The 21,791-nt window shown below is 40.3% G+C and overlaps 1 protein-coding gene and 1 long non-coding RNA gene across 2 annotated transcripts; one reads left to right on the top strand and one right to left on the bottom strand.

Annotated features, from left to right (window-relative positions):
- The first annotated feature begins 3,118 nt into the window (after window positions 1-3,118).
- LOC130012276 (uncharacterized) lies at window positions 3,119-5,053 on the top strand. The gene is made up of 4 exons (XR_008787672.1): window positions 3,119-3,296; window positions 3,547-3,665; window positions 4,094-4,196; window positions 4,843-5,053. It is a non-coding gene; the product is annotated as an uncharacterized LOC130012276 (long non-coding RNA).
- Window positions 5,054-12,911: 7,858 nt separating this feature from the next.
- Window positions 12,912-18,498, bottom strand: LOC126815436 (pre-mRNA-splicing factor ATP-dependent RNA helicase PRP16). The gene has a single exon (XM_050541070.2). The coding sequence runs from the start codon at window positions 18,438-18,440 to the stop codon at window positions 14,733-14,735; it is 3,708 nt and encodes a 1,235-aa protein (XP_050397027.1). The 5' UTR covers window positions 18,441-18,498; the 3' UTR covers window positions 12,912-14,732.
- Between the last annotated feature and the right edge of the window lie 3,293 nt (window positions 18,499-21,791).

The raw sequence follows: 21,791 nt of genomic DNA, 5'->3' as shown, positions 1-21,791 counted from the left end.
GTTCGTCATTTTTATAACAGACACAGTTCATCTCCGAGATAACAAATATCTTTTCTTTTTTTTTTTTTTGTTTCTTCTTTTTTTAATGTACTCGTGTACTGACAAATCAAACACCCCCTGGGCCGTTTATCCATTGCCGATTTAGGCATGATATGCAGACGCAGCCATTATAGGTTATTTTTGTCGTAACGTCGAGATGTCGACTTGTTGGCATAGTCTCTTTCTACAAGTCACAAAAATACAACTACTCATTACGATGATGAGTTAGTTGTATTTTACGTCCGCTTCCACCGTACTCATTACATCACATATCATGATATGTAGCAGATTAGATAAATATAAAAGAGATAATAGGAAAACGTTGATAAATTATTTGTTTTCTCAAAATACTGAAACATTTTGTGCCCAAAAGTGAATTATATTTGGTATTATATTAAAAAAATCTAGAATTACAATAGCAGGACCATAGTGGGTTAGCTATGTTAATTCCTTGTATTCAAATAAAGAAAGGGATGTTATTGTTGGTCATCGGTCATGTTTAAATATGGTAAACCTGTGAATCTATGATCTAAGGGATATAACTCTATTCGGGTGGGTTCTCCTAGAAATGAATATTATCTATCAGTCTGGGGGCGGCAGTCCTACACGTTAGTTGGGATGTCGGGTGTTCGATCCCTGCATTGGGCGAGAAGGTTCATTGAGCGTGTGTCATTTAGAAGATAAAACCAGAATGACACACGGGTCAATAACAATTGTCAGCCTATATCTGACTTGTATTCAAATTAAAGAAACGGTTGTTATTCGTGGTCATCGGTCATGTTTAAATATGGTGAACCTATTGTAAGGGATATAACTCTATTCGGGTGGGTTCTCCTAGAAATGAATATCATCTATTATTTCTGGACCCGGCAGTCCTACACGTTATGTATTCAATATACCTCGATTCCATTGAATATGAAACGTTTCTTGACTGATTTATATTTGGCCTATTTTTTACATTTCACCGATGTGGTTACTTGTATAATTGAATTCTACTACATATGCTTGCATTCGTATTTCTTGTGGCATATAGCAGATCATGACTCATGCTGGCATTACATAATGGTTTCTTTGGGTTGCATTCCTTATTGTTTTAAAAATTGAGTGAAGTCTGTGTCACTACAGACCCGGGACTGTACAGCGCAGTGGACGCTTATGGCTAGCCCCCGGATCCATTCACTTTTTTTTTTTTGAATTGTCAGTCTGTGTTTTTCTGAGTATGATGTCTTGTCCGTGTATTTGTTTTTGTGTAAATTTTGTGTGGTGCAGTCCCCCTGCACTTACTATTAGTTGGGAAAAATCTGGCAAGGGCCAACTTATAGTCATTCGGCTGGAACGAAAAACCAAGGTTCCGTGTACAAGCTGACGTGCACGTAAAAGAACCCTTTAAAATAAGAGTAGTCCGTAGTGCCGATGCCGGGACAAATTTCCCTTATAGTAGTCTGTTTGGCCGTCTTCATTAGCCCAGTCGGTACAGGTACGTTACACTCAACTTCCTTTCATTAGATGCGTTTTAGCTGTTTACTTTTTCGCACACCCTGTTCACTCCCCATCTTCATTAAGGGGGGGGGGGGGTAGGGTAGTCTGGTAGTTTAACGCGTGTGTCAAACCTCGTGGGTTTTCTACGTTTTCTCTGGTTTGCCCCACTGCTAAAGACCCCTACGCGCTAGCGAATTATTGAAATAAAATTGAACCATGTGTTAGTTCCAAAATTACCTAGTTTGCTTTGAGTGGAGGTTAAACTCTCTCTCTCTCTCTCTCTCTCTCTCTCTCTCCCCTCTCTCTCTCTCATTACAAGGTGTGAGAGGAGAGCGAGTTTAACCTCTACTCAAAGCAAACTCTCTCTTTCTCTGTCTGTCTCTCTCTCTCTCTCTCTCCCCCCACCGCTTATATTAAAAGCTAATTAAGTCGTAGGATGTTATCCCTCTCAGTGATATGGTAGCGGGCAAGTGAATATTTTCTACTGACCAGAGTGGTTTATCATGGTGATACTCGGTTCAACGTTCCCGAATTTCAATTCTGGGTGAAATGGGCACCAACTAATATCTGAACAAACGATGACAGCTGAAACATATTCGTTGTGTTTAATTACTCACACCACCTCAGTTGCCGGGACTGACAAAACTGATCGGGCTTGTTTCACTCCACTCAGTTGTAGTTCTCTCAGTACGAACCGTTCCAGGCTCACGGCGTTCAGATATACTGTGATGTGGGGTTTTTTTAGCTACGATTGGGAGCCTTTTATTTCACCTGGCAAACTTAATTTCGTGTTTTACTAATATATGTAACATCTTAAAAATAAGTTAATTGTATGCTAATAGGACTAATGAAACATACCCAGCCCAATCTAGTGAAACAACTTTCGTTTATCTGCTAATATTGTCAGTAAAGTTAATCAAGCGCTGTTTTTTGTTTTATCAAAATTGATATGGACATTATTATGCATTAGTCATAAGATGTCGGGCAAACCTACCTATTATCGCCTCGATTTAAAAAAGATGGTTTGTACCCGTGTCAGGTAGAATTATATGCTTAATTGTAGTTGGATGTGGCAGAAATGTGTAATAAATAATAATAATCAATCGTCGTTTTGCTTAATAAGGTACTACCTAAATAGCGTTGTACTTTGCCAGGTAAAATTGTATAGTACCCTCTCTTGTCCAGAAACCCAGATGATTGTGGCTCTTTATCTGACAATCATTTTACCAGAGGGCCTGACAGGGACAGCGTATAGTCGTTCGGATCAACGAAAAATCGAGGTCCCTTGTACACATTGAAGTGCACGTAAAAGATCCCTGGGCAGTTTGAATTCGATATAAGAGTAGGCCGTAGTGCCGCTGTCCGAGCAAAATTTCCTCCTTGCACACTGTATGGCGTATACCTATCTTCATTAGCCCAGTCGGAGCACAACAGTGGGACGTTATACCCCATTTCATTTCATTTCGGGAACAGACAACATATTTCTCATAGCACACTGTATGGTGTATGCCCGTTTTCATACAGTAGGACGTTAAAGCCCATTTCATTTCACTTATCTAACAATCTAGCTTCCCCATGGATAAGCGGACTTTAACCCCAAGTAAATATTATATATATATTTCAGGTGAAGGTCAGTTTTTAAATGAAGTTGATGAATCAGATAAATGTATCTGGCAGGTTTATGATTGTTATAAAGAACTCAATCCCATCTATAATGCTATACAGAGTTTCAATCTGGAACCTCTGTCTAAAGGGAGACTACTCATGGACATCTGTAGGTAAATATATATAAACATGTTTACAGCAGGATCTCTTCCCGATGGGGTTTTAACGTCCACTCGACACAAACCAGGTCATTTCGTGTCTAACATATGGTTTAATTTTATTTCAATAATTCGCTTGCGCGTAGGGGTCTTTAGCTGTGGGAGGAAATCGGATGTTGGATGGAAGTTCGATATTTAACAAAATGTATGGTTTAAAGTTTAATTGTGTTTTGAGGTGTATTTTATTGGGGTTTTTTTATTTCAGACAACTACCTTTAGCGATACAATGTCAGAACGCCTATAAATGTGAAGTGAGTCCCACCTCTCAAAGATATATTGAATCGTCTACAGAATTATACAAGTTTATCTGTAGTGAAAGAGCAAGTAAGTTATATAAAATATACAAACAACATTCAACGGCAAATCCCAATTTTCGTTACGACCCCGAAAAAACAGTTGTTTAAAATATGCAAAGTAAGTACCCAAACGTAACGAAATAGTGGATTTAACTTGTCTGCAAGTTTCCACTCAAAAGGTTTGGAAATTAATCCAAATTACAAATTATACACTAGTAACAGTAACAAGTTATATATTGGTAACAAGTTATATACTAGTAACAGTAACAAGTTATACACCAGTAACAGTAACAAGTTATACACTAGTAACAGTAACAAGTTATATATTAGTAACAAATTATACACTAGTAACAGTAACAAGTTATACACTAGTAACAAGTTATACACTAGTAACAAGTTATACACACTCTCTCTCACACACGTTGATTTAATTATTTGTTTATTTATGTTTTATAGTTGTTAAAATGGAGAAACGTTGTTGGAAGAATTCAGATTATAAGAAAGGCTTGAAACAATGTACAACAGAATTTAAACTTAGATCTCAGAATGAAGTGTGCACGTAAGTTACTGTTATTAAAATAACAATCAGCCAGATCATTTCCAGGGAGTTTAACATCCACTCGACATAAACTTGATCATTTCGGGACTTACATATGGTTCAGTTTTATTTCAATACTTCGTAGGAGTCTTTAACAGTGGGAGGAAATCGGAGGCGACTCTACTGGTTGTCATATAAACCACACCACATGACTCAATGATAGATCGTAAGGTCTACTATCGCAAAAGTAAAGGACTGTACCACTAAACCAGTCCTAGTTAAAGACTTCTATTGTTATGTCCCCAAGCCCATCTGGATTAGAGTTTGTTATGTTGTTAAGACCGTCTGAATCAAATTTATATCGTTATGGCGTGTCCGGCGGTTTCTCTGTGGTAATTTAGGGGGTGTGAGAGAAAATATAAAGTTTTTACTTGTCCCCATCTCGTACTGAGACTGTCTAGAAAAAAAAGAATATCTTGAAAGTCGGAATTATTACCCCGTGCTTTTATTCCATTAGGGAGGGGTCGCAAAATGGTATTTTCTAGTTTTACAGTTGAAGCGTTGTTTGACCAAGAAGAGGTGCAAAAACTCTAAAGCGCACGTGCATTGCATCCTCTTCACATGACCACTTGCTTTATTCAATATTGGTTTTATTTTTTTTTTACAGTGACATGAGTCAGTTGAAGAGTTGTCTGTCCCAAAAGATCGAGGCTATTGAAGACTGCAGTATATTGGCTGATATCTTCCTGGATTATCTACTGGATAAAATCGCTACTCACTTCATTGGAAATGTTTGTTAACTTCACCCGGCTGGATAATCAAAAATCAAAAACTAATAAAATGGCGAACTCTAGAACCATTAAAGGGTCTTTAATGTCGATTTTAGTGTTGTGTACATTTTACTCTTGCTCAAACAGAAGGATAGCGAACTAAATTAAAATCAACTATGCAGTATTTAAAAAAAAAGCGCAAAAACATGTTTATGATAATAATTATGTAAATTCATGTTTGATGATGTGGGACAGGCGTATTAATTGTTATATTTTACTTACATTAATATCATTGTAAAACCAGCGCCACTGAGCAACTGCACTGGCTGATTAAGTCAGGGTGGTTTACAAAAGTATTAAATTATCATTATTAACTAAAAACAATTAGCATATTATAGCTAAATATTGGATAAATACCAACATACAATAATGACGTAACAAATTCCGACATATAATAATGACGTAATGGATACCGACATACAATAATGACGTAATGAATACCAACATACAATAATGACGTAATAAAAAACGACATACAATAGTGACGTGATAAATAAAACTGAACACATTGTTGGATTTGGAGGCTGAATAGATGACGTTGTTGATTGCTTTTAAAACTTATTATATAACTTTAGAATTAGTTTGTTAAGATGCAGAATTTAAATGAATAAAATATTGTTCATAGGATGGTAATATTTTTATCTAGGTTATTGTCATTGTGAAAATGCAGAAAATCTCATCCCTGGTTCGTCATTTTTATAACAGACACAGTTCATCTCCGAGATAACAAATATCTTTTCTTTTTTTTTTTTTGTTTCTTCTTTTTTTAATGTACTCGTGTACTGACAAATCAAACACCCCCTGGGCCGTTTATCCATTGCCGATTTAGGCATGATATGCAGACGCAGCCATTATAGGTTATTTTTGTCGTAACGTCGAGATGTCGACTTGTTGGCATAGTCTCTTTCTACAAGTCACAAAAATACAACTACTCATTACGATGATGAGTTAGTTGTATTTTACGTCCGCTTCCACCGTACTCATTACATCACATATCATGATATGTAGCAGATTAGATAAATATAAAAGAGATAATAGGAAAACGTTGATAAATTATTTGTTTTCTCAAAATACTGAAACATTTTGTGCCCAAAAGTGAATTATATTTGGTATTATATTAAAAAAATCTAGAATTACAATAGCAGGACCATAGTGGGTTAGCTATGTTAATTCCTTGTATTCAAATAAAGAAAGGGATGTTATTGTTGGTCATCGGTCATGTTTAAATATGGTAAACCTGTGAATCTATGATCTAAGGGATATAACTCTATTCGGGTGGGTTCTCCTAGAAATGAATATTATCTATCAGTCTGGGGGCGGCAGTCCTACACGTTAGTTGGGATGTCGGGTGTTCGATCCCTGCATTGGGCGAGAAGGTTCATTGAGCGTGTGTCATTTAGAAGATAAAACCAGAATGACACACGGGTCAATAACAATTGTCAGCCTATATCTGACTTGTATTCAAATTAAAGAAACGGTTGTTATTCGTGGTCATCGGTCATGTTTAAATATGGTGAACCTATTGTAAGGGATATAACTCTATTCGGGTGGGTTCTCCTAGAAATGAATATCATCTATTATTTCTGGACCCGGCAGTCCTACACGTTATGTATTCAATATACTTCGATTCCATTGAATATGAAACGTTTCTTGACTGATTTATATTTGGCCTATTTTTTACATTTCACCGATGTGGTTACTTGTATAATTGAATTCTACTACATATGCTTGCATTCGTATTTCTTGTGGCATATAGCAGATCATGACTCATGCTGGCATTACATAATGGTTTCTTTGGGTTGCATTCCTTATTGTTTTAAAAATTGAGTGAAGTCTGTGTCACTACAGACCCGGGACTGTACAGCGCAGTGGACGCTTATGGCTAGCCCCCGGATCCATTCACTTTTTTTTTTTTGAATTGTCAGTCTGTGTTTTTCTGAGTATGATGTCTTGTCCGTGTATTTGTTTTTGTGTAAATTTTGTGTGGTGCAGTCCCCCTGCACTTACTATTAGTTGGGAAAAATCTGAGATTTAGGCCGTGCTACTTGTGGCCATTTTTTAAAAATCACAGGACCCTTCACCCAGTCATGTTTATTTCTATAAATAGACTTTCTTATTTTACATCGTGGCATTTGGTAGTCGAGTGGACTTTAGATCATAAGGTCCGCCAAACGGTATGGGTTCGATTCCTAGCTTGTAAGTGGCAAGTAGTAGAGTAGCCTGCCCGAACTCGTGGGTTTTCTTCCAGTCCTCCCACAGCTAAAGACCCCTATTGCACAGGCGAACTTTTGAAATAAAATTGAGAGAGTGAGAGAGAGAGAGAGAGAGAGAGAGAGAGAGCGATGGGGTTTACTAGATCATTTCGGGACTAACATATGGTTAAATTTTATTTCATTAATTCGCTTGTGCGTTGGGATCTTTTATTGTTTGCTTGGAATTCAGGTCATATTAGTCCACGTTGCAATTTGCTACCGTCATGTTTACCAAACTTTGTTTGAGAGACCCCTACACGGTACGATCTGGGATTTCGGCGCTCGCTGACGACCGGCGGACACATACGTTACTGGATTTTGATGTTTACCCCTTTCTGGCCTCCGAGGGTTGCTCAGCAAGTAAGACATGGGCGTCCCGTGTTCGATCATTGTGATTTTCCGACATGCCCCCCCCCCCGAACACTCAGTGGTGTAGTACAGGAGTCTGGCAAGGGACAAGGTATAGTCGTTCGGACGTGACGAAAACACAAAGATCCATTATACACATGGGCATGAACGAAAAATATACCTTAGCAGTTGAAATTCGACATAAGCGTAGACCGTAGCGTCGCTATCCTGGCAAAATTTTCCTCACAGCACACAGAATGGCGACTTTCATGTTCCTGAAGCAACCACCGTGAGTTTTACAACATATAGCCGTTGCTAGATTTGTCTGAAATGCCCAAACCTTTGGTAGTTATCTCCCTTTATAACAGACACGTGATACACGTTTAGTTTAAAAACTCACGGAAAAGCGAGATCAAGCCTTCTATTGCAGATGGGCGTCTTCATTAGCCCAGAGGGAACAGAACAGTAGGACTTTAATCCCCATTTTATTTCATTTTCGACAGCATATCCAGTCCAATTGAGTCTCTGTATAGAATAAAAATAATACACATAATAACACAGCTCCATTCAAGTTCCAACATCCCAGAACAGAAGTTTAAATACAGTTAAAATAATACGTAAAATATTTTTATTACAGAAAAATTTGGCTCAACAATTATCCATATCATAAATTCTGGCCATTTTTATTAATATTGGTTTTTATTGTGTTCACAGCACCATCTGCATCAATGGCAAGGGGGAACCACGCCGATAAATCCCAATGAACTTTCTCGGCCAACACCGCGATCGGCCTGGGGAACTCTGGGTTAGTGAGCCAGCGTGGGTTTATTTCCTGGAGTTTTTTTTCTTTCCGTGTTACTCACCGGGCCACTGTGGCTCCCATTTTGAACACAGAGTCACGCTATCCTAGGACAAATACGACAATCATTTACGATACCCCGTGTCTGCGTTAGTATAGAAAAGCGATTAGTTGTTAGAACGAAAACCCTAAGTCACGTGTATAAGACTATTCCAAAGCCATGATCACGTGTCATTTAGCACCATGGTAATGATCACGTGTCATTTTGCAGCATGGTAAAGATCACGTGTCATTTTTCAACATGGTAAAGATCACGTTTCCTTTAGCAGCATGGTAAAGATCACGTGTCATTTTGCATGGTAAAGATCAAGTGAGAGAGAGAGAGAGAGAGAGAGAGAGAGAGAGAGAGAATGGGGTTTAACGTCCACTCGACACATACTAGGTCATTTCGGGACTAACACATGGTTCAATTCTATTTCTATAATTCGCTTGCGCGTAGAAATCAAATGAAATGGGGTTTAACGTCCTACTGTTCTGACTTGCGCGTAGAGGTCTTTAGCAGTGGGAGGAAACAGGACGACCCGGAGAAAACCCACGAGGTTGGACAGGCTACACTACTCCTTGTCACGTACAACCGGGGATTTGAAACCACGCTAGTTGAATCAATGACAAGAGTCATTCTGCGGCATGGTAAAGATCACGTGTCATCTCGCAGCATGGTAAAGATCTCGTGTTATTTGGCAGCATGCTAATGATCACCACGTGTCATTCAGCAGCATGGTAAAGATCACGTGACATTTGAAAATGGAAATAAGACGAATATAAACCCGCTAGGGAAATGTTTTCTTCATAGCAAACTGCGTGGCGGATGCCCATCTTCATTATCCCGGTTGACGTTACATCACACTTCAATTCATCTCTAAAATTTCAATCACCCTCCCCCCAACCCAACACGCACCAGGTGCGAAGAAATGTCATATAGAATCTATAGAATATATTTTTGGGGAGTTGTGAAGAATCATGTGACATGGTTTAATATTTACACAATCGTACATATATAAAAATGTAATTTTAAAATCACAAACGATTACACATAAAACCAAGTTAGTAGTCTACATATATAGACATGTATATTCCGGGCAGATTTCCCATCAGACGTGGTGGTGGGGGGGGGGGTGCGCGGGGCTCGCATGGAGAACGTACGAAGGACCGAGGGATCAGTGTAGACGTTAACATCCACGTGAGTTGGAACTCGACGTAGAGGAAATGGAAACGCTTTGTCGGGGCAAAATACCCCGCATACCACACGTGTCTGGGTCGAATTCACTGCAGACATTATAAATAAACGCCAGTATTCTCCCCCGTCCAGTAATACGAAGGTTTTAATTCTGGGTTTACTGATGAATTGAAATATCCACTCTTCCATTCTTATCCACATCAATTCAAAACGTGAAACCATAAATTGTACACATTCTATAAATTGAATTCCAAAATAACAGATACCCACGTGTCCATGCAATATCTACATGTACTGATTTTGTAGGCCCAATCCCGGTGGTACGTAATGTATAGTGTTCTATGTTGAGGCCACCGTCTCAAAACAATTCCGCGATTTGATATAAACGTTGAATCATAATCCAAATTTAGCCGGAGTTCTTCTAGGAGTGGAACCAGGTGTGCCAGGTTCCCGGCGTCCGGGGGTGGCAATCTGACTGCGTGTACTAGATAGAACAGCCTTCTCTTGTTGTTCTTTCCTAGCTTTTATAAGTTCATCAGCTCTTCTCATCTCTTCCTCCATCTCAACCATTTCATCCACCTCTTGTCTCTTTCTTTCTACTCGAGATTTACTCGCGTCCTTAATACTGTAAAACATTGGTCCTAACTCGGCCAGCCATTGACCATCGACAGCTGTTACACATTGCATGTATTCCTTGGATGTCATCACAAGTTCGTGGTAAACTATATAATCTGGGGTGTATCCCATGCCGAATAGAGCGCTCGTTGGATGCAGATGACACGGCATGCCAGTTCGACAATTCACATATTCACCTAAACCCTTCAATCGCGCAGCTTGGTGGAAATACGCCGAGCAGATGGCTTTACGAATAATGTCCCACTCGTTGCCGCAAGATATCATGTCCATTTTCTGCTGGTCCATGATTTCCTTCAGTTGTTGACGAACTTCGCGAACTTTCCTCATGGCTTTGATGTGTATCAAATGTTCACCACACCAACTTGATGAATAACTGTTACGCTTCCACTGCTGATAAACATTGAGATACGTTAAATGATCGCTTTCGGGAACTTGGAACTTTTCACGAGCACCATCAGAGTCCTCCTCTCTGACAAGGAAAGCTGTCTAGTCGTTCGGATGGGACGAAAAACCGAGGTCCCGTGTACACATTGGCGTGCACGTAAAAGATCCCTTGGCAGTTGGAATTCGATATAAGAGTAGGCCGTAGTGCCGCTGTCCGGGCAAAATTCCCTCATTGCACACTGTATGGCGTATGCCCGTCTTCATTAGCCCAGGTTAGGAGCAGAACAGTAGGACGTTAAACTCCATTTCATTTCATTTCATTTCTCCTAGAAATGAATATTATCTATCAGTCTGGGGGCGGCAGTCCTACACGTTAGTTGGGATGTCGCGTGTTCGATCCCTGCATTGGCCGAGAAAGTTCATTGAGCGTGTGTCATTTAGAAGATAAAACCAGAATGACACACGGGTCAATAACAATTGTCAGCCTATATCTGACTTGTATTCAAATTAAAGAAACGGTTGTTATTCGTGGTCATCGGTCATGTTTAAATATGGTAAACCTATTGTAAGGGATATAACTCGATTCGGGTGGGTTCTCCTAGAAATGAATATCATCTATTATTTCTGGAGCCGGCAGTCCTACACGTTATGTATTCAATATACCTCGATTCCATTGAATATGAAACGTTTCTTGACTGATTTATGTTTGGCCTATTTTTTACATTTCACCGATGTGGTTACTTGTATAATTGAATTTTACTACATATGCTTGCATTCGTATTTCTTGTGGCATATAGCAGATCATGACTCATGCTGGCATTACATAATGGTTTCTTTGGGTTGCATTCCTTATTGTTTTCAAATTTGAGTGAAGTCTGTGTCACTACAGACCCGGGACTGTACAGCGCAGTGGACGCTTATGGCTAGCCCCCGGATCCATTCACTTTTTTTTTTTGAATTGTCAGTCTGTGTTTTTCTGAGTATGATGTCTTGTCCGTGTATTTGTTTTTGTGTAAATTTTGTGTGGTGCAGTCCCCCTGCACTTACTATTAGTTGGGGAAAATCTGAGATTTAGGCCGTGCTACTTGTGGCCATTTTTTAAAAATCACAGGACCCTTCACCCAGTCATGTTTATTTCTATAAATAGACTTTCTTATTTTACATCGTGGCATTTGGTAGTCGAGTGGACTTTAGATCATAAGGTCCGCCAAACGGTATGGGTTCGATTCCTAGCTTGTAAGTGGCAAGTAGTAGAGTAGCCTGCCCGAACTCGTGGGTTTTCTTCCAGTCCTCCCACAGCTAAAGACCCCTATTGCACAGGCGAACTTTTGAAATAAAATTGAGAGAGTGAGAGAGAGAGAGAGAGAGAGAGAGAGCGATGGGGTTTACTAGATCATTTCGGGACTAACATATGGTTAAATTTTATTTCATTAATTCGCTTGTGCGTTGGGATCTTTTATTGTTTGCTTGGAATTCAGGTCATATTAGTCCACGTTGCAATTTGCTACCGTCATGTTTACCAAACTTTGTTTGAGAGACCCCTACACGGTACGATCTGGGATTTCGGCGCTCGCTGACGACCGGCGGACACATACGTTACTGGATTTTGATGTTTACCCCTTTCTGGCCTCCGAGGGTTGCTCAGCAAGTAAGACATGGGCGTCCCGTGTTCGATCATTGTGATTTTCCGACATGCCCCCCCCCCCCCCGAACACTCAGTGGTGTAGTACAGGAGTCTGGCAAGGGACAAGGTATAGTCGTTCGGACGTGACGAAAACACAAAGATCCATTATACACATGGGCATGAACGAAAAATATACCTTAGCAGTTGAAATTCGACATAAGCGTAGACCGTAGCGTCGCTATCCTGGCAAAATTTTCCTCACAGCACACAGAATGGCGACTTTCATGTTCCTGAAGCAACCACCGTGAGTTTTACAACATATAGCCGTTGCTAGATTTGTCTGAAATGCCCAAACCTTTGGTAGTTATCTCCCTTTATAACAGACACGTGATACACGTTTAGTTTAAAAACTCACGGAAAAGCGAGATCAAGCCTTCTATTGCAGATGGGCGTCTTCATTAGCCCAGAGGGAACAGAACAGTAGGACTTTAATCCCCATTTTATTTCATTTTCGACAGCATATCCAGTCCAATTGAGTCTCTGTATAGAATAAAAATAATACACATAATAACACAGCTCCATTCAAGTTCCAACATCCCAGAACAGAAGTTTAAATACAGTTTAAATAATACGTAAAATATTTTTATTACAGAAAAATTTGGCTCAACAATTATCCATATCATAAATTCTGGCCATTTTTATTAATATTGGTTTTTATTGTGTTCACAGCACCATCTGCATCAATGGCAAGGGGGAACCACGCCGATAAATCCCAATGAACTTTCTCGGCCAACACCGCGATCGGCCTGGGGAACTCTGGGTTAGTGAGCCAGCGTGGGTTTATTTCCTGGAGTTTTTTTTCTTTTCGTGTTACTCACCGGGCCACTGTGGCTCCCATTTTGAACACAGAGTCACGCTATCCTAGGACAAATACGACAATCATTTACGATACCCCGTGTCTGCGTTAGTATAGAAAAGCGATTAGTTGTTAGAACGAAAACCCTAAGTCACGTGTATAAGACTATTCCACAGCCATGATCACGTGTCATTTGGCACCATGGTAATGATCACGTGTCATTTTGCAGCATGGTAAAGATCACGTGTCATTTTTCAACATGGTAAAGATCACGTTTCCTTTAGCAGCATGGTAAAGATCACGTGTCATTTTGCATGGTAAAGATCAAGTGAGAGAGAGAGAGAGAGAGAGAGAGAGAGAGAGAGAGAGAGAATGGGGTTTAACGTCCACTCGACACATACTAGGTCATTTCGGGACTAACACATGGTTCAATTCTATTTCTATAATTCGCTTGCGCGTAGAAATGAAATGAAATGGGGTTTAACGTCCTACTGTTCTGACTTGCGCGTAGATGTCTTTAGCAGTGGGAGGAAACCGGACGACCCGGAGAAAACCCACGAGGTTGGACAGGCTACACTACTCCTTGTCACGTACAACCGGGGATTTGAAACCACGCTAGTTGAATCAATGACAAGAGTCATTCTGCGGCATGGTAAAGATCACGTGTCATCTTGCAGCATGGTAAAGATCTCGTGTTATTTGGCAGCATGCTAATGATCACCACGTGTCATTCAGCAGCATGGTAAAGATCACGTGACATTTGAAAATGGAAATAAGACGAATATAAACCCGCTAGGGAAATGTTTTCTTCATAGCAAACTGCGTGGCGGATGCCCATCTTCATTATCCCGGTTGACGTTACATCACACTTCATTTCATCTCTAAAATTTCAATCACCCTCCCCCAAACCCAACACGCACCAGGTGCGAAGAAATGTCATATAGAATCTATAGAATATATTTTTGGGGAGTTGTGAAGAATCATGTGACATGGTTTAATATTTACACAATCGTACATATATAAAAATGTAATTTTAAAATCACAAACGATTACACATAAAACCAAGTTAGTAGTCTACATATATAGACATGTATATTCCGGGCAGATTTCCCATCAGACGTGGTGGTGGGGGGGGGGTGCGCGGGGCTCGCATGGAGAACGTACGAAGGACCGAGGGATCAGTGTAGACGTTAACATCCACGTGAGTTGGAACTCGACGTAGAGGAAATGGAAACGCTTTGTCGGGGCAAAATACCCCGCATACCACACGTGTCTGGGTCGAATTCACTGCAGACATTATAAATAAACGCCAGTATTCTCCCCCGTCCAGTAATACGAAGGTTTTAATTCTGGGTTTACTGATGAATTGAAATATCCACTCTTCCATTCTTATCCACATCAATTCAAAACGTGAAACCATAAATTGTACACATTCTATAAATTGAATTCCAAAATAACAGATACCCACGTGTCCATGCAATATCTACATGTACTGATTTTGTAGGCCCAATCCCGGTGGTACGTAATGTATAGTGTTCTATGTTGAGGCCACCGTCTCAAAACAATTCCGCGATTTGATATAAACGTTGAATCATAATCCAAATTTAGCCGGAGTTCTTCTAGGAGTGGAACCAGGTGTGCCAGGTTCCCGGCGTCCGGGGGTGGCAATCTGACTGCGTGTACTAGATAGAACAGCCTTCTCTTGTTGTTCTTTCCTAGCTTTTATAAGTTCATCAGCTCTTCTCATCTCTTCCTCCATCTCAACCATTTCATCCACCTCTTGTCTCTTTCTTTCTACTCGAGATTTACTCGCGTCCTTAATACTGTAAAACATTGGTCCTAACTCGGCCAGCCATTGACCATCGACAGCTGTTACACATTGCATGTATTCCTTGGATGTCATCACAAGTTCGTGGTAAACTATATAATCTGGGGTGTATCCCATGCCGAATAGAGCGCTCGTTGGATGCAGATGACACGGCATGCCAGTTCGACAATTCACATATTCACCTAAACCCTTCAATCGCGCAGCTTGGTGGAAATACGCCGAGCAGATGGCTTTACGAATAATGTCCCACTCGTTGCCGCAAGATATCATGTCCATTTTCTGCTGGTCCATGATTTCCTTCAGTTGTTGACGAACTTCGCGAACTTTCCTCATGGCTTTGATGTGTATAAAATGTTCACCACACCAACTTGATGAATAACTGTTACGCTTCCACTGCTGATAAACATTGAGATACGTTAAATGATCGCTTTCGGGAACTTGGAACTTTTCACGAGCACCATCAGAGTCCTCCTCCCGACCCTTAGGTCTGTAAAATATTGTAGGGACGGACAACATTGACACGATGGTTAACATTTCCGCACTGCACTCCATGTCTAAAGACACAATCATCATTTTAGACAGAGCTGGATCGAGAGGGAATTCGACCATCTGTCTTCCCATGGGTGTTAGAGAACCAGTGTTGTCCAGAGCTCCGAGAATCCACAACTGATACATGGAGTTAAGTATGTTATCCTGGGGCGGTGGGTCCATAAAATGAAACTGCAACAGATCCTGGACACCTAAAGATTTGAGAAGCAGCACAACGTTCGCTAGATTGGTCCTCTGTATCTCCGGGACAGTACAAGCCAGTAGTTCATCTTTGTATTGTCTATGGGTGTACAATCGATAACACTGACCCGGTCCTGTTCGACCAGCTCGACCAGACCTCTGATTGGCGTTAGCTTGGGAAATAGGATAAATCTGTAAAGCGTCCATACCAATTTTAGGATTATAGACTTTCAGTTTGCAATATCCTGCGTCGATAACAAACATTATACCGTCTACTGTCAAAGACGTTTCAGCAATATTCGTAGCTACGATACATTTTCGAACACCGTCAGGAGCTTTTTGGAAAATCTTAGCTTGGAGGTCACTGGGTAATTGAGAGTAAATTGGTAAGATTGCTAATGGTGGAGCATCATCTAGTTCATCCAGTCTTTCACCCAACAATTCACATGTGACTTCAATATCTTCCTGACCTGGCATGAAGATGAGAATATCTCCTTCTAGACCCTGAAGATGCACCTGTAACGTCTGCTTAACTGACGCATCAACATAGTCCTCCACAGGGTTTTTACTGAACATGACATCAACAGGAAACGTTCTTCCGGGGATGGTATAGATGGGAACATTACCAAAGAAGTTTGAGAATTTTGTAGCGTCCATAGTGGCAGATGTTACAATTAATTTCAAGTCCTGCCTCCGAGAAACAACATCACGAAGTAACCCAAACAAAACGTCAGTATTTAAAGATCTTTCGTGAGCTTCGTCCATGATAACAGCACTATAGTGATCCAAGTCTGATTCACGCAGAGATTCACGTAACAAAATACCATCTGTCATATATTTGATCATCGTGTTCTCATTCGTACAATCTTCAAATCGAATAGCGTACCCTACTTCTTCACCCAAACTAACTTCCATTTCTTCAGACACTCTTTTAGCTACTGACATGGCAGCCACACGACGCGGTTGGGTACAACCGACAAGTCCATATTTGGTGTAACCGTCTTCATGCAAATATTGAGTAAGCTGTGTCGTTTTTCCCGAGCCCGTTTCACCAACAATAATCACGATACTGTTGTCACGAATAATGTTTAACAGCTCATTCCTCACCGCAAATATAGGAAGATATTTTCTTTGTGATTTAATGGATTTTCTTTTAGCGAATTCACTTACAGCTTCTGTCTTATCTTGCATCAAATCTGCAAATTTGTGATCAGCTTTGAAATCCATTTGTTCATCAGATTTTCCAGGTTCTTCTTCCTTTTTTTCAATACCTAAAACATCCCCCATTCGAGTTCCTGCCAATTCCCACTGTTTCAACTGAGATTTTTTACGTTCTTTTTGCTCACGGAAAGTCCGAACCACTAGACTACCCTTTCTAGAAACGATAGCCATGTCCGAAGTGGGATCTTTAACCGGAACGACAGGTTCAGGCTGTTTAGTGAACACAATTCGTCCATCGAGAAACGGGGGTACAATATTATGAACTAACAAGTGAACTCGGGCCTCATTGTCCTCTTCGAAATCTTCATCATAATCAGTTTTCGTAACGACGCCACTTCTCAGCATTCGATTGGTTTCCCACATGTCAATATCTTTATTAATCTGTCTCTGTCGTGCGGACATTCGCTTTTTCTTCTTTGCTTCCATGTCAGCCTCTTTCTTCCGTGTGTACTCCTCCGATGTCCCGGAGAAGGGATTATGATTGTCATCGTAACCTTCATCCATTCCGTACCATTCGCGATCTAATCGTTTTTGTTCGTCCTCCCACTCTAAGCCATCTTCTTCCCCTTCAAACTTCGGACCTTTTTTATCCTCTCGAGGTGTGTAAACAATCTTTTTAGAGTTTTTCATCCAAGAGTTATACTTATATGACGGAGTAGCTTTTGGAGTATCATCCATGTACTTTCTATGTCCGGACATTTTCACTGACTTTGATGACCTATAAGAATCTGATTTATGGGAACGATGACTCCGAATGTCTCTGTCAGAATCATGTTTGGAATCGGAACCGGGGGTCAGGAGGTCCCAACTTGATTTCATAGGAGGAGTAAAATCGTCGTCCTCCCAATTAGATCGAGATGGAGTGTCTTTAACTTTTATATTTGGAGTCGCTAAATCATCATCATAACTGTGACTTGGTGTTTCCTCCCAGTCTTTGTAACTCCGACCCCTGTGTCTAGGTCGATCAGATCTCTCTGATCTGTCATCATCGTATCTAGATCTAGAACTACGGTCACTCCGGTCACCTCTGTCTCTGCTTCGACGTCGGTCATCTTTACGTGAGTTTTTATATTTGTCTTTTTTAGAGGACGCATAAACACCTCTATCCCTATCCCTATGGTGACGATCATGTCTCTCTTTAGCAGCTCGACTGACACCTCCTGGATGGGACGGAGTCTCTTCTTTATTCCGTCGATAGTGGCGATCTTTGCGATTCCCATGTCTGCTTGTGGCATTTTCATTTTCGTCATCATCATCATCACTACTATCTTCATCATTTTCATCTCTAAAAGACATAATCTTGGATTTTTTACTCGAACGATTTTCATTTTGCTGACTTAATCGTTTCTCGGCTGCTAACCTATCCAATCCTAGTAACGAAACGGATGGTTTTGTAAATTTAAATGATTCCTTGTTGTTCGAAGGGCCTTTTTTCATAACAACTAAGCCCCCTATTTCTTTGCCAGAAGTTCCCTCAAGCATGTGTACAGATTCTTCATCATTTGTATCAAATTTATCCATGATTTTTACTTGTTATTATACGATTTGAACGTAAACAAAATGATATACCGGAAACCGTGCTAGCATCCGCACTTGATTAGTGCATAACACTTACTCCCCTTCGTGACCATTAATCTTCAACGCTAACTCAAACTAAAAGATTTTTTGTATCTTAATGCATTTTTATAAATGAATGTAGGAATAAAAACATAATGAATTAAACATATTAACTATTTATTTTCTTACACGCTGTTTTGTAGCCAGACATATTGTGTCCAGTCTCTACACGGTGACGTGCAGATTTCATCAGTGAAACATAAAGCAAGTGATCATCTTTCCATCTGGTAAATACAAAATATGAAATGCAGGGATAATATAACGAAACGAAAAAGTACACTGAAAATAGAGTGGGAGAGAAATGGGGTGCAGGGCTGAAGCCCTGACAAGTAAAAGCGTCTACAAAAAAATGCGTTCACGTGTAGGGCCGTGAAGCGCCAGCGGACCCCGTGGTAAAAAGCCGCCTTGTACCCCGTAACAAATATAAAGTAATTCTTACATTGTTTACGTCACAAAAAGAAATACTAATCAGTTAGGAATCGATAAATAAATAATAAAAGCATCAAAACTATAGGGTGAAGAAAATCTGCAATTTGTTTTCAATTTGTATTGTTGCAAGTAAAAAATAAATATGATTTTATAATGCGACGGCGTCACTAAACAGTAGTTGTAGACAACAAAATCCGTTCGCGTTGGAGAGATAAACTAGACATATTACTTACTTTGATGGACTAAAATTGATTTATCATTTTGCTCAATGACTTTCAAAACTAAGTTTTATTTATCTTCCCTTTTTTCCTCTTTTTTATTCCCTTGTTAAATGTGTCCCGCAGATTCTACACTCCCCATACTCCTCGCAGTGTTTCCTTTGATTAGACCTAATCCCACTCAACCCTGCCGTAATCAAAGCAAATTTCTGTTCCAAATTATGACTGGTCAATAGTTCGATTATCCAGCAATGGCCAGAGAGTGATTTTTCGGGCCATTGCTTCAGGAATATGACACTCCCTGGCTCTTTATTTACTTCATTACCCCACAGACCTACGGTCACCTTGTCAGAAAATCCCGCGATATATCAGCGTGGTTTCCCTATGTCAATGATGCAGGATGGAGGGCCTGGTGGTTCGGCTGGCAAGAAATATCGAGGTTCCGTGTATACATTGTCGTGTGCCCAGAGGCGGATTACCCCATAGGCAGTGTAGGCAGCTAGCTAGGGCCCAAGAAAAAATATGCCCCATAAAATTTTTGACCTTTTTAAATTTGATGTTTTACATTATTTAATTCACCATGAGGGAAGAAGGCTCACACGGTCTTTGACACCATAGCGCTCGAGATGAGCTTTAGTGTGATCGATCACTCCAGCTGGGAGACTGGTCACTCGCTCGCCTTGCATTAGCCTGGTATCCGGTTTCGCTATCATTTTAAAAAAGTTTTTCTCTTGAAATTTGCATTTCCTTCATTACATGAAGGCCGAGTCATTTCAACGTAGGCCGGTTCCCCGTTGATATGACCCAAGAACAAAGATGTGGACGGGGGAAGAGAGAACAGAAAAAAACCCCATAAAGCTGAAATGCTGAAAAACGCGGCCAAATCAACACCCAAAATCACGAATGTTTTTCGGCCGCCAGAAACAGGGTCCAGGCATCGATATTTCCGCGCACATGCGCACGCACGCACATTTGCTTTAAAAAAAAATTTTGCAGGCACATTTTTAAAGATGTAGCCACGCCGGGCGGCGCCTGCGCCCGGCACTATTTTTTGCCGCCCAGCACAAAGGAAAAATCGAAGAAAGCCGCCCAGTCGTATTTAAACCCCTTCGTCCTTCTCTGTACACAAACTCGGCGCTCGAAATTAACCACGGCAATTAAACGGCAAAGCCATGGTAAAAGTAAAAGCCGACGTACGCAAACCATGTCTGTCACGGCATAATTTTTTGTTTGTTTGCCGTAGTAGACCCTATCATCCCAAATTAGTTTAAAGAAAGATGTATTGGTATTTTGTTTATTTATACTTAGAAGATGTGTAGGCCTAGGTATATTCATTTTCAATTATTCTACGGTCTTTATAATATTTGTTTATTTGCCGTAAATAGGTCACCCAGACCAATTTACGGCACTCCAATGTTACAGGTTTGAATGTCGTAATTGTCCAACACGTGCCTGCAAATTTTCATGATGTTTCTTATTTTATTTCTTACCTGTGTTGACCGTGGATTTGCTACGGCCCGAGAGTAGGACTAGGAGGACGATGAGAGCTTTCTCAGTTTCTGCCTGACCTGATTCTCATTCCACCGTAATAATAATAATATTCGTGAGACACGTACAACAACTTTACAAACAAGTCAAATAATACAACGTGTTTTAATTATCAATATCTACCTGTTGTCATAATTCGTTGTACTCAAATAAAACACAAACACCGTTTTAAGAATCGTTTTAATCTCAAAGTAATAAAGTAATATTTGACAACAAAAAAAATCAACAAAACAACAAATACCTAAAGGTCCTCAACTATCCAGAGAAACAGAGTTGGGCGGGACAATTTTATGCTCGGTCGGGTGGTGTCAAAAAGTTTTTAGATCCCTGTATCATTGATGAAAATTAAGTGAATTTGGTAAAATTTGAATATATAAATGGAAATTTGATTTGCACTGAACCAAATACAAAAGGCAGCAGATGCTCTGAAAATACACCAACAAGGGTTTAATTTTCATAAAAGACCACGCCCCCCTCCCAGAAATTTTTTGGTCTCGCTCCGCTCGCCAGATATATTTATACACCACTCACCAAATCATGGCTACATCCCTGTGTTTCAGTATGACCCTGCAGGCACATTTTCAAGTGTGTGCGCAGGCACACTCAACTTTTATAGAGCCCTGACAGGGTCACTGCTCAGTCGATGAAAACACGAATGATATCGTCGAGAATAATAAGTCGCCGACCGACCAGGGAGGGAGTGATTTCTGAAAGTGATGATGACATCTTGGAAATTAAGTTTGTTTTCATTTTATCCAGCAATAATTGGCTGTTTCTGTGCTCCTCTGGGCATCAATTGATTTAAAATAAAATAAAACCAAGTACGAACAATCCAAACCATTAGACAAAATTCGAATTCCTAAAAAAAAACGGTACAGGCAAAATGGCCGACTGACATGGTAATGTTTGACTAAGTTGTAGTGCTTGACATTATTCCATCAGTATATATATCCTCGGAAATTTCTCTTACAGCGGTGTTAGTTTTACTACGGCAAACCAGTTCCGCAACGGGCCCAGCTGGCCGAGCTGCCTTGATCCGCCTCTGCGTATGCCCCTCTTC

Source organism: Patella vulgata, chromosome 3, assembly GCF_932274485.2.
Source record: "Patella vulgata chromosome 3, xgPatVulg1.2, whole genome shotgun sequence".
Classification (NCBI taxonomy): Eukaryota; Metazoa; Mollusca; class Gastropoda; family Patellidae; genus Patella; species Patella vulgata.
Note: the sequence above shows the minus strand (reverse complement) of the source record. Positions and strands in the feature narration are given on the sequence as shown.

Bases quoted from the DNA above. Each gene is read 5' to 3' on its own strand.
- LOC126815436 (XM_050541070.2), bottom strand. From the start codon at position 18,440: ATGGATAAATTTGATACAAATGATGAAGAATCTGTACACATGCTTGAG.